Consider the following 12,436-nt stretch of genomic DNA (forward strand, 5'->3'; position numbering starts at 1 on the left):
GGGACCAAGAGGTTTGCTCCCTCTGTGGTCTCAGGTTCGAGCCCTGTGGTTGCTCATATGATGGTCATTGGAGGCTTACATGGTCGTTAACTTCAGGGCCCGTGGGATTAGTCGAGGTGCGCGCAAGCTGGCCCGGACACCCACGTTAAACTAAAAAAAAAAAAAAAAGAGAGTAAAGTTCAACAATCAAAATGAAAAATTGAAAAATAGTAATGTTCATTTAGTGAGTAGATATACAATAACGAATAGTAAGAATAGTAGCTCTTTTAATTTATTAGTATTAATATTAATTAATAAGAAATAAAGCCTATTTCTTTTGCTTTTTTTTTTATATTAACAAGTTGTTTAAACATGCTCCATTGATTGATCTAAGTGGCATATATTTTCTTTATTTTGTAGTAAATCGATAGAACTATATCACAGGGATATATATATATGATTTTCTTATTTGATGCCAACTGAACTTTTTTATAATCAAACTGAAAATAAAATAAAATCTATTTCTTACTTGAGAATATTTTTCTGACTACATAGCATAAATCGAGATACACAAGTCATTTGAGCATGGATTTGTACGACGACGGCAATATGATACTGAAGGAGATTCAAACACTTGAAGGACACACCGATAGGGTTTGGAGCTTAGCTTGGAATCCAGCCACAGCAACTTCTCCTGTCTTCGCTTCTTGTAGCGGCGATAAGACTGTTCGAATCTGGGAGCAGACTCCTTCCACTCGCCTTTGGCACTGCAAGGTTTTTCTTCTTCTTCATCTTTTGCAAGTCAGATAAAGTTGGAACCTATACTAGAATATTTTGGTCAAGTGTCTGGTTAGGAAGTTGTGTTAATTTAGTAGATTCTTGTGTTGGGAGAATCTTATGATTAATTATGGGATGACTGCAGGCAGTTCTGGAAGAAACACACACTAGAACTGTTCGGTCGTGTGCCTGGTCACCTTCTGGGAAATTGTTGGCAACCGCCAGCTTTGATGCCACCACTTCCATTTGGGAAAATATTAGCGGTGATTTTGAATGTGTTTCTACTTTAGAGGTATTTAATTTAAGAAAAAAGATTTTTTTTTTTTTTTCCAGTTTGATAAAATTTTATCATACCTGGGACTAATAATTTATTTACTTTTTAGGGTCATGAAAATGAAGTGAAAAGTGTGTCTTGGAATGCATCTGGTTCGTTCCTTGCGACGTGTAGTCGGGATAAGACTGTTTGGATTTGGGAAGTGATGCCTGGGAATGAATTCGAGTGTGCTTCGGTTTTGCAAGGACACACACAAGATGTTAAAATGGTTAAATGGCATCCAACTATGGATGTTTTGTTTTCTTGTAGTTATGATAATACTGTTAAGGTACTTTTTTATGGGTAAAATTGCTCATCTCTGCCTTTTCTTTTTCTTTCTTTGTGAAAAGCTGATTCCAAAATTTCCATTCCTGCTTTCATAACAATTTTAAAAATATGAGATCAACTTTATAATTTTCATAGAAATACAGGTTTGGGCTGAGGATGGCACTGGTGATTGGCATTGTGTTCAAACCTTAGGTGAATCTAACAAGTACTCTCTCTCTTCCCTTCCTTCCTTCCTCCCCCACCACTTCCTTTGCTTTTATGCTACTCTTGTAGACGCGCTATTCTTTTGCATTAGACCATTATGCAGGCTAGCTGATATAGTTAGGTTTTACATAGACTTTAGTTAATGTTATTTATTGGCTTATTGATAACTCCCTTTGCAATATGACGAGCTAATCTAATTGAAAAAGTGCTGTTTCCTACTCAGTGGTCACTCTTCTACTGTCTGGGCACTTTCTTTTAACGCTGAAGGAGACAGAATGGTTACTTGTAGGTATGTAAAGCTTTTTCCTAAGTTTGATGATCATTGGTTGGGGTGATATTTATTTTTAAGGTATCTAGAAACAAAAGCAATTGAATGGATTTTGGGTTGACTTTGCAGTGATGATCTTACCCTAAAAATATGGGAAACAGATGTTGGGAGGATGGTGTTGGGTGATGACCACGCTCCTTGGTGAGAAGCATGCTCTTTATGCTTATTGGGTCTTCTACTTTCATTTCTTACATCTTATAGTGCACCTTCACTATTAGAATTCAAATAAAGAAATGACTTCAAATTAGTGTGAATGACTTGTGATAAAAAAATATTTGAAATTATGGATTGAAATTCTGTTGGTCCTAAGTAGAAGGCCACTTGATAATCTGTGTATTTTTGCAAATGACACTAGAATTATTTGTGGCAGAGAATGAAGGACAACAATGGGAATTAGTTTTTATTTATTTATTAGTTTTAATATTATGTAATTATTCTAGATTTAAATATTTAGGAATATTAGTAGTTAAATTAGGATTTTAGTTTCCTTATTGAAGTAAGACTTACTGGTTTTTATTTTATTTTATTTGGTTTGGTGTATATAAATAAGTACTTAAACATTAGTTATTTTGGTCTTTGAATTATTGACTAAAACTTTGAGTTTATACAATATTGAGTGTGTATCTCTTGTTTTACTTTCAAGATTGAGTGTCTTTTTTAATTTGGTCCCTTCAAGATAGTGTCTCTCGATGGTGAGTTTTGGTTACTATTCTACTTTAATTCTTTGGTTTTGGTGATTTTTTCTTCTCCTATCCTAGATCATTTTGGCGCCCACCTTGAAATTTGTGTGTTTCTCGTCTCTTTTTCTTCCCGCAATTACTTTGCCAATATGGCCGATACCAAATCTAGGGTTTTGGTTTTTTCAAACCAAAAAGAAGTCTACTAAAAGAACAGAAAAAAAGAAGACAAATCAAACAGAATTAGTGGTAGTACCACAGATTCCCAAAGTCACATATATGTGATAATTGAGCAAAATTCCACCCACACTAACTTTATCTTGCCGAGCTAGTTGGGAATTCTATTTGTTTCCAGAATTTGTGCCAACATCTGTAGGGTTGGTGGATTTCTTTTCTTTTGGCTTTGTGATAAGCTATTCCTATATGCTACTTTATTGATATGATTTATATGGTTTGAGGAACAAGAATGTATACTACTCTTGCTCATGGTTAATCTTTTGAAATTCATAGAGAATATAATTCTGATAGGAGAAGTGTAGTTCTTCAGGAATAAAGAAGTGAGATAAGCTTTGTTTTGTTTGTTTAGGTTCTCCCATATATCGAAGTGGATGTATTACATGAAACATTTTGGAGAATATATTTATGTTTGAGGAATTTGCTGTTTTTCAATTCAATATGTGAAACATTTGTTTCAGCTTTATTTGAACTTAATTACACTTGTGTTTATGAAAATTTTATGAAATTGTTGTAAGATGGATATTCGACTCATAGATATGGGTAAATTACGAATGTACTACGGGAATATGCATCTTATCAATACCATCTATCCTCCAAAACCAAAAGTCAGATTGTCACAGCATGCAATTTATCAACCTCCATTGATTAGCAACATTGAGGTCACCAAAATCACTAGCACTGTTAATTCTTTAGAAACCCAAATCCAAACCATGCAAATTTGCAAACTAATCATACAAAATTCAATAATACATTTGTCAATTCAAAATAGAAGTTGAGCATTTTAAACAACCAGTGTAGAACAAGTTGATGAATGCATTGAAGAAGACATTGGAGAAACTTATTAGAGGAAATTATGATTTTGCAAACACAAGATGAGCACAAATTTACAGATTAAGAAGTTCAAACAACTAATATAGTATAAGAAGATTTTGAAGTGCCATGAGTAAAGATTCTATCCTTGAAGAGCTCAAAGATGAGGTTGATCAAATTGACTTTAATGTTCCTTCTAAATTCAATATTATAGCCGAGTAGACTATCTTATTGCTAATATTGCTTACAGAAGATTGAAATGCTTCAAATGCAAAAAATAATTTTCAGGGAGTGCTTGCAACTTCATGGAGTGTTTGCTCTTTCAACACTTTAGAACTTGAGGTTGAGTTTTTTTCCAACCAAGAGAGAATGAAGTACTACAATGGAAATTGGTTTTTAATTGATCAGGAGTTTTAATATTGTGTGATTATTCTACATTTTATTTTTAGAAATATTAGTATTTATTATTCAGTTGTTAAATTAGGATTTTTTTATTGATCTAAGACTTGTTAGATTTTTCAATTTTATTTGGTTTGATGCATATACATAAGCACCCAGACATTAGTTATTTTGGTCCTTGAATTATTAATTGAAATTAAAACTTTGAGTTTTTGCAAGATTGAGTGTCTCTTGTTTTGCTTTCAAGATTGAGTTTGTCTCTCTTGATTTTTTTTCTTCAAGATTGAGTGTCTCTCTTGTTGGTGATTTTGTTTCTATTCTATATCGATTCTTTTTTTTTTGGTGTTTGTGCTCTCTTTTCCTACATCATATTATCAATGTGCTTTATTTGAATAATTCAGGAAACAAAGACTTGATTATGATGCTCTTACACGCCAATTTGATGTGAGATTTATGTGGCATAAGATAATTATAGCATATGCTCCCCATCCCTAACCTGTTGTCCACCTTTTATTTTGGATGCCCAAAATGTTTATCCACATCCATTAACAAATCATATTTATGAGTTTTATCAAAGTTTATTTAGTTATGATAGTTAGAAAAAGAATAAGAATGGATTTGGGATTCACACCCCAAAGGTATCAATTATCGTTTCATTTGTATTTGGTATGATGAAATTATAGGCCATTTTCAAATTATGCAGGGTGCTTGCCCACACACAAAACAATACTTGTTGACAACATGGTTTGTTTTTCAGGAATCATCTTTGCACTCTCTCAGGTTATCATGATCGAACGATCTTTTCAGTTCATTGGTCAAGGTAGCAACCCTTTAATTTAATTGAACAAAATATCATGTCTTCTTCATTGTTTTACGTTGTTTCTGGCTGTTCCCTTTCTTTATTAACTTATCATTGGGTGCTCTTGTGGATGTTATGGGTAACATATACTTTTTCTGGGTTACCCTTTGTCTTTCAGCATTGGTTCTTTCTAAATTCTATGTTTTTGCACCCCTTAATTTTTGAACAGGGAAGGTATTATAGCAAGCGGAGCAGCTGATGATGGTCTACGGTTTTTTCTGGAGAACAAGGATGGTTTGGTATTAATAATTTATACCCTCACTTTATTATATCTACTGATTTAACATACCAGGGAAGTTGCTCTGTTATTTGCATTGCATCGAAATAACAAAAACCCCTTAAATTGTTTTTGCAGCATGTCAAGTATGTAGACATAAACAACATTACCATGTATGGATAGCTGCTAAGTTCTCTCTTTCACAAGTTAGCTACCTGCCTTTTGGGACGAAAACTGCTTGTTTATTTACTCCTTAGAATAAAAGTGCTTGAGGACATGGTTTTTGGAGTTCAATATATTTTTCACTCTCTAAGTCTCAACAGATCCCCCCTCGTTATCTACCTCTTACCTATCTTTGTTATTCCTGACAATGAACTTCATGGAGTGTGGTTTAAATTAAGCAACTGTTTTTCATTAGGTTTTTTCTTTCTTTTCCTCAGTTCAGTTTTCACATCTTAGATAAATTATTTAGAAGTTCAATGGTTTGATTCTCTCGATTTATTCTTGCTTTCATTTCTTTTTATATTAGTTTTTTCTGCTGATTAATTTCTTCATATCCAAATCCTTTGATTTGTGAACTTTTCCTGTTTCAATAATTTTTGTCCAGTATAGTGGCATGGAGAGAATTATCCTCAAAACTCAAAAGTTGGATGGATATTTAAAGAAAGGAAAGACTAAATATTATTGCTCTGAGTGGGGGGGTAATGAAACTAACAACCTTGTCCTGAAAACAGTTTTAGTGCAAATCACTGTTGAGGCACTTTTGTCCTAAAAAGTGGACATTTTGCTAACATTGCTAAAGAGTGCAACTTGTGATCCCCTGAGTGCGAGCAACAAACACATTCTTACTCAACTTAGTTTTTCTTGTGAATTTCTTACACTTTACCTTTTTTGTAATCTTATCTCATAAAATTAGTTATAGATTTTACTCAGTTCTGGTATCTCAAGAATGCCAAATTTCAGGTTGATTGCAAAAACTATAAGCTAATCACCTAAGTAACCTTTTGAAATAAATTATCACAACATAGATGGAAACACTTGTATCTGATTTTGATTTTAAATTGGTCTGATGAGGTAATGCGACCTTGTGAAGTTCCTATTTATGGATGCTCATAAATTGAGGATGCCTTACTCTTGACTTGATATATTGATTAGTGAATTAGGAAAAGAAGGATTAAGTGAGACTATTGTGTGTTTGTTACAGGTTGACGGTCCTTCATATAAACTGTTGCTGAAAAGGGAAAAGGCTCACAATATGGACATAAACTCAGTGCAATGGGGCCCTGGGGTAATCTTTCTTTTGGAAGTGTTGAGATTACACACTCACAGCAATTTTTTTATAGTGTATTTGATGTTTGTGTTTGTGCTGAAATGAATGCTTAAATTAAGTACAATAGGATCTGGTGGGAGGAGAGGAAGGGGGGTTGGTAGTAGATTCTTGGGTTCTATGACGATAGAGTGATGCTTGCCATTCAAGTGTCCTTGTAAACCAAATATATATTTCCCTGCTTGCCCTGATGATACTTATCTTGAAACAATTATACTACTATCTACTGCACAGCAACAGTAATAATAAAAAAAACATGTGCTGAAACTTGAAACTTCTGTTCTCTCACCATTCACCCTGCTAAAACTAGCGCAATTTTGGTTAAAATGGTTTTATATCATTTAGCTGTACTGAAAAGATGAAAAGCTTGAGCTCACATCTTGAAAAGGCTAAAAAGGGTGAGGACATCACCTATCTTAGAGCCTATAGTGCCCTTTATTTGGTTTCTCATTTTCAAACTTTTTGTGCTGGGGGCGGGGAATTAATGCTTAGTATTGAAATCGTGATTGTATCTGTATTGTGTTTCTGTATATGATTGTTGATTCTTGCCAGGAAACCCGGCTACTTGCTTCCACAAGTGATGATGGGAAAATAAAGATATGGGAACTGGCAACTCTAACCTGATACAACTTTTTGATAATGATGGTTATGATTTCATGAAGCACTAGACCCAACTTCTGGGATCTTGAAATTGATACATGTTTTAGATATAAATCTTTTGTTAATCTCCTGTTATAAGTTGATCAGTGTAGTGGATGGAGCTGGGTTGACTTGACGTTTCTCTACAATGGAAGTCGGAATTTTTCAATATTAAATAAAGCATATGTATTTTTATTCTTAATGTATTATTTGACTGGTCAAATTGGAGCGACTCATGATACTGGGTTTTAGAGCGAGACTGTATATAGTCTGCCAGAACTAAATTGGGAGCAGAAATAAAATTATCAGAGATTGTAATTTGGATATTAATGTTGTCTTTTTGCTTCTTTTTTCACCTGATCATTCCACTTATGGGCATGCTGTTTATATATTAACGGTTGATGTTCTGTTCATAATTTACTGAGTGAAAAGAGAGGGGCAAAAAAAAAAAAAAAACAGCAGTTTTGAATACAAAATCACAGAAGATACCTATACGACTGAGTTGTTTATGTGAAAAGCATCATACTTCATGCTAGGAAGTATTTTCCAAAATTTCTTCTGGTTGCCCTCAAAAGGGGTAAATGGTCCGTCAGAGTAGATCATATCTGGGTAAGGGTCTTTATTTCCGTGAAATAAATGTATTCAATACACCCTGTCTATTTCTCTATGTATTAATGGCTGCTTGGATTTGCTCCAGAGTTCTCCCTTTTGTTTCTGGCACCACCATGACCACAAACACTATAGCCAGCGCGTTGATTGCAGCATAAAGAATGAAGGTACCTGAAAACCATTCTTGTATAATTTAACTAACGGCTTTGTGAACCAGAGCTGACTTTGAAACTAAATGTTTTCACTTTTGCACATCTTGATATCGTTCTTAAAAACTACTATGTAGCTCTTGGTATTTATTTCAGTTCTTCCTTTATTTATTTATCTTGCGAGCTGGTTGCCAATAAATTGATTCTTTGTATTATGCTAAATTTTTGCATCGTTTCGTTGAATAAGTTTTAGATTTGTTTACCATAGGAGCTCCAGGACATAAGGTAGTTGTAAGTGTAGGAAATCGCCCATGCACCAAACCAGTTCACAAGTGTTGCTAAGCTTCCTGCCACTCCCTTAATATTTATTGGAAAAATCTGCAACAAAAGGCAATTGTCTTTTTTGGGTGGAAAAATGAATTCATAGATGGAATTTTCATCTTGGAACTTAGATTACCTCAGACATTATTACCCACGGAACTGCACCCATTCCTGCTGAAAATGAGCCGATATATAGCTGAACCAAAAGTATTTATCAAAGATACATAAATGAGAAGTTACATAGTTGGAGATCAATCTCAAGAGAAATATTATTTGACAATGATTATAATTACCAGTATGCCAGTTAAAGTAAGTGCCGGGACTGATTTGACTGCCAATTCATTAACCTAGTTTTGCAGAAGGTCACTTTTACATGTCAGTATTTGAGAGACATTGAATTTATGAGGTCTAAAGTTAGCAATAACCTTTAGGTAGAATGAAATCGCAGTTATTAAACAGCCAAGAATCAGTCCTGATGCAGAAACCTGGAATACATAGATAAATTAACTTTCAATACCTGAAGGGTGATGAGTCAAGATGAAATTTCCACAGCTAACTGCGTTGGACAGAAATTTACCAGTAATAGAGGCTTTCTTCCAGCTTTATCTATTACGATTGTGTTGAGGGCGGTAACCACAACCTACAAAATATTTTTTTTTTCAACGTAATCCTATTGGAGTATGACATTTTGATTTCTTGAAGTTAACAAAATTACTGAAAGAAAGAAACCTGAAGAATGGCATAGATTATGGTTCCAAGACTGGGAGAAAATCCTGAAATAATGCAGAATTTCAAATATTAGAGTACCAATGGAGAATCAAAACATTCTAGAAAGTATCAGCAAAAAAACTTGAATTATTTGATGTTCTTTGGTTGATGTATGAAGGCTTTGTTTTCTACTGAGTTAAAATTCTATCATGATTAGAAATCAAGAAGGTTTTTAGGATGGAAGTTAGTGTGTGAGATTATTTTTATGTACCTTGTTTTATTTGGATTATTTTTTCTATTTAGATTAGAATTTTTAATTGAATTAAGATTTTACTAATTAGAAATCCTAATACTAGATGGATTCTATTAGTTAGGCGAGTGTTAATCAGAAATGCTTTTTCTATAAAGGATTCTAGTTCTAGAAGTAGTATAAATAGGAATGTCTAATTTATTGTTAGGGATTCAAACTCACATTGTTCAGACTTTTTATAAAATATTAGAAATTTTTTCTATTCCTGTACAATGTTGAGGGCTCTAATCTTAGGATTTGATAACCCTAACTTTTATTTATGCTATATGCGCATCAAATATTGGCCTGCTGACTTGAAAGCAGGGTGGATATAAAATTTTATGTTTAGTTCCCTGTTTGGTGGAAAGGGCAGGGGCCATGTATCTCCTTTGATAGTAGTGTTTATCAAGACCTCTTTACCTGCTGACTCAAAAATATTGCTGACATAAAAGCAGACCCCATTGATTCCTCCAAATTGTTGAAAGACCATCAGTCCTACTCCTATCTGATCAAATTGGCATAAAATGTATCAATTGACTATCAGAGTTCATGAAAAACAAATCCTTTCTGGTGAGGCCAACTGGAAAATAAAGAAATATAGGATTGGAAGGTTGCAAAAAGGAATAATACAATGACTGAGCGGAGGTATCTTCTTTGAAACAAATCTAGGAATCTGGCTTTTGGGAGCCGTTCAAGAGTTTCTATGTACTCCTGTCACAAAAGCATAAAACTCATCATACTTTTCTTCAAATTGCTACTACATTAACAGCATGCAGAATACAGATTTCAGATAAGAACCTTGATTTCAGTTGCCTCCTGATATATATCAGCTTCCTTGCCACGAAGCTTTTGTAGAGCTGTTTGAAACTCTTCTTCACGTCCTCTCTTTGCCTGTAACCACGCCATTTTCATTATATATGTGTGTGTGTGTGTGTGTGTGTGTATAGGCAGAGTGTGTATTCAATTGCTGTTCGTTACCAGCCATCTGGGAGATTCGGGAATCAGAAACAGGCCAAAAACCAGAATTGCACAAGGAACAAGCCCTGCAAGCACTCTAGAGGTAAGCTTCCTGCTCTACAAATATTTTTAGTGTTTTCTACCCAACCATTTAAATTTTCTGAAAAATAATGCCCATTCTTGATCCCATGATGATTGAGTAGGCAATAGATCAAGGAATACCAGTCAATGCCAAAGCCCTCCATGTCAGCACGGTTCCTATTATGAATGCAACAGACACTCCACCGCAGATCATAAGCTGCATCATGAGATGATATGATTAGAGAGGATCCTTGTCCCATTACGTTTTGGTTTGCATTATATATTAAATATCTACTCCGTCCAACTAAGCCTCAATAGAAAACGTAATTTAGAAAGTTGATGCCCCCTCATAACACACCACAGCTTGTGAAATTATGTTATCATTTGAAAAGATACATTTCTCAAGTTCTGTCAGAAGCATATCTTTACCTGATTTGTAGCTGTTAGTGCTCCTCTAAGATTCTTGGGTGCAATTTCAGCAATAAAAACAGGTACCTTGTCAAGATGTCAACATCATAATCGAATTCATTAGTAACATATATTCTACCATGTGCGTAGAGGCATGTTGAGAAGCAAATGCGAGAAGATTAAAATTCTACCACATAAGAAAAGACTCCCATTCCATAACCTGTTGCCAGTCTCCCGAGGTCCAACGCCAGAACCCCCTGTTTTGTATTAATTGAGAGGGTAACAAGAAATAAGATAATATGTCTGGGGAAAAAAAATTCCCTTTTGCTTCTGAAATTAAGATGACACAAACCTGAGCAAAGTAGATGGCTAGCCATCCGGCAATACAGAAGCTGGTAGCCACTCTCAGCGCCTGCGTACATTCCATGCAAGGGTTGAGTCCTACACAAGTAGCACTAGATCCAAAAATGTTCATCACAGCATACCTCTACTTACCCCTTTCCGACCAATGAAATCAGCAATGGGCCCACTTGTGATTGCACCAATCATTGCTCCGAATGTCAATATTGAACCAAACACGGAATACTTCATAGTTCATACAAACACAAAGAGTAAGTAGCACATATAAGTTTGGAAGCTAAAAACCAAAGAGTTCATTTGCTGCGTTTAAAACAGCATCATCAGTAAACAGGGGATGCTTTTCTTAATACAAGTACCCTAGATCTAGCTGATCTTTTGATCCTAGAAACTTTTCTCTTAAGTTCAATTTCCGCAGTGGATCTGGAGCCATATTTGTAATGTCTACTGAAAATCAATTATTCTTCCGCAGCTTAAGTTTGCATGTTTCTGACAAGCTAGGAGGCTTATTGATACGGGGACAAATCAACCGGTTACTTAGCTCTGGATAAGTGCTTAATATACTGGGAGACAATTTAGTAACTAACCTCTGCTAGAGATAGAGAGAGATCTTCCCTGACAGCATTTTCTGTGGGTGATGAATAGCCTGCCTGAAACCACATGCAGTAAATTAAATCAAGACTCTTGCTTGTCAAGAAATATGTAGAAACACGAGCTAACTTAGGAAACAGAGCTAATTATCAGTATTGTAAGTTCCTAAATAAAAGGAGGTAAGCTTACACATGAGCCAAATGCGAAAGAGCCACAGACTGCAACAAAAGTGCTGAGGTAAACCATCCAAGCACTTTCTTTGCTGCTACTCTGAGCAAAAGATCCATCTTGTTCGCCTGATTGATTTTTCTTGTCCATGAGTGGTTCTCTTACCTCTTCATGCTCAGCACGATTCTTACACTGCTCTAGGTCCTCTTGGATTCCCATGCCTTCACTCTTTTCAGTCAGAATCTGCGCAGCCTGGAGATGGCAAAGAGAGAGTCTGTGAATGAATGCTTTTTAGATCAGTGATGGATGTGACTTGTGAGAAATAGAAGAGAGAGATACGTTTTTCTTTCTTTCTTTCTTTTTTCCTCCTTTAAATTTTCCTTAAATATGCTCCCAAGAAGTGACAATTCTCTCAACCACGTAGGCTGTGCTCAAAGCTTCAATATTCACTCGCACTTGTCCCACCACAACAGCGTTCTTGACTTGATATACCCATCAGCAGCAACTGTTATCACTAGACAAGTAAGTCTAGATTGCCATGTGCATCATAATCAAATAATTAAATGGTATTGCCCCTGAGTTCACATGGACATGGCAGAGCCTGTAGGTATGCTTGGCTGGAGGGATGGATACGGAGTAAAAGGGATGATGTGTTTTTTTTGTTTCGTTTTTGCATTAATTAGCCAGACAACTTATGAATAGATACTATGAGTGAAAATGGGTGGGAATCGAAATAGGAAATGG

At 35.1% G+C, this 12,436-nt stretch overlaps 2 protein-coding genes across 6 annotated transcripts; one reads left to right on the forward strand and one right to left on the reverse strand.

Moving 5' to 3' along the window:
- Window positions 1–366: 366 nt before the first annotated feature.
- Window positions 367–7,384, forward strand: LOC7458232 (protein CIA1). 5 transcript variants are annotated; one of them, XR_002980438.2, is made up of 11 exons: window positions 370–753; window positions 902–1,048; window positions 1,140–1,358; window positions 1,501–1,562; window positions 1,785–1,850; window positions 1,959–2,030; window positions 4,770–4,832; window positions 5,041–5,110; window positions 5,227–5,261; window positions 6,293–6,376; window positions 6,968–7,384. XR_002980438.2 is itself a non-coding variant. In XM_024595454.2 (10 exons), the coding sequence occupies exons 1-10, from the start codon at window positions 565–567 to the stop codon at window positions 7,037–7,039; spliced, it is 1,044 nt and encodes a 347-aa protein (XP_024451222.2). In that variant the 5' UTR covers window positions 375–564; the 3' UTR covers window positions 7,040–7,384. The 5 variants fall into 5 exon arrangements, 2 of the variants coding, with proteins under 2 accessions (XP_002301557.4, XP_024451222.2); XR_008058521.1 differs by having other exon boundaries at window positions 5,227–5,294; window positions 6,968–7,011; XR_002980439.2 differs by lacking the exon at window positions 4,770–4,832 and having other exon boundaries at window positions 367–753.
- Window positions 7,385–7,660: 276 nt separating this feature from the next.
- LOC7481451 (sugar transporter ERD6-like 7) lies at window positions 7,661–12,068 on the reverse strand. Its single transcript, XM_002302776.4, has 18 exons — window positions 11,714–12,068; window positions 11,521–11,583; window positions 11,072–11,161; window positions 10,929–10,988; window positions 10,768–10,833; window positions 10,598–10,663; window positions 10,310–10,385; window positions 10,109–10,173; window positions 9,929–10,021; window positions 9,761–9,841; window positions 9,551–9,635; window positions 8,863–8,906; window positions 8,711–8,773; window positions 8,559–8,618; window positions 8,427–8,480; window positions 8,270–8,329; window positions 8,076–8,190; window positions 7,661–7,834 (listed from the first exon to the last, which is right to left on the reverse strand). Exons 1-18 carry the CDS (start codon window positions 11,909–11,911, stop codon window positions 7,719–7,721), a joined length of 1,455 nt encoding a protein of 484 aa, XP_002302812.3. The 5' UTR covers window positions 11,912–12,068; the 3' UTR covers window positions 7,661–7,718.
- Window positions 12,069–12,436: the final 368 nt, after the last annotated feature.

Source organism: Populus trichocarpa, chromosome 2 (genome assembly GCF_000002775.5).
Source record: "Populus trichocarpa isolate Nisqually-1 chromosome 2, P.trichocarpa_v4.1, whole genome shotgun sequence".
Lineage (NCBI taxonomy): Eukaryota > Viridiplantae > Streptophyta > Magnoliopsida > Malpighiales > Salicaceae > Populus > Populus trichocarpa.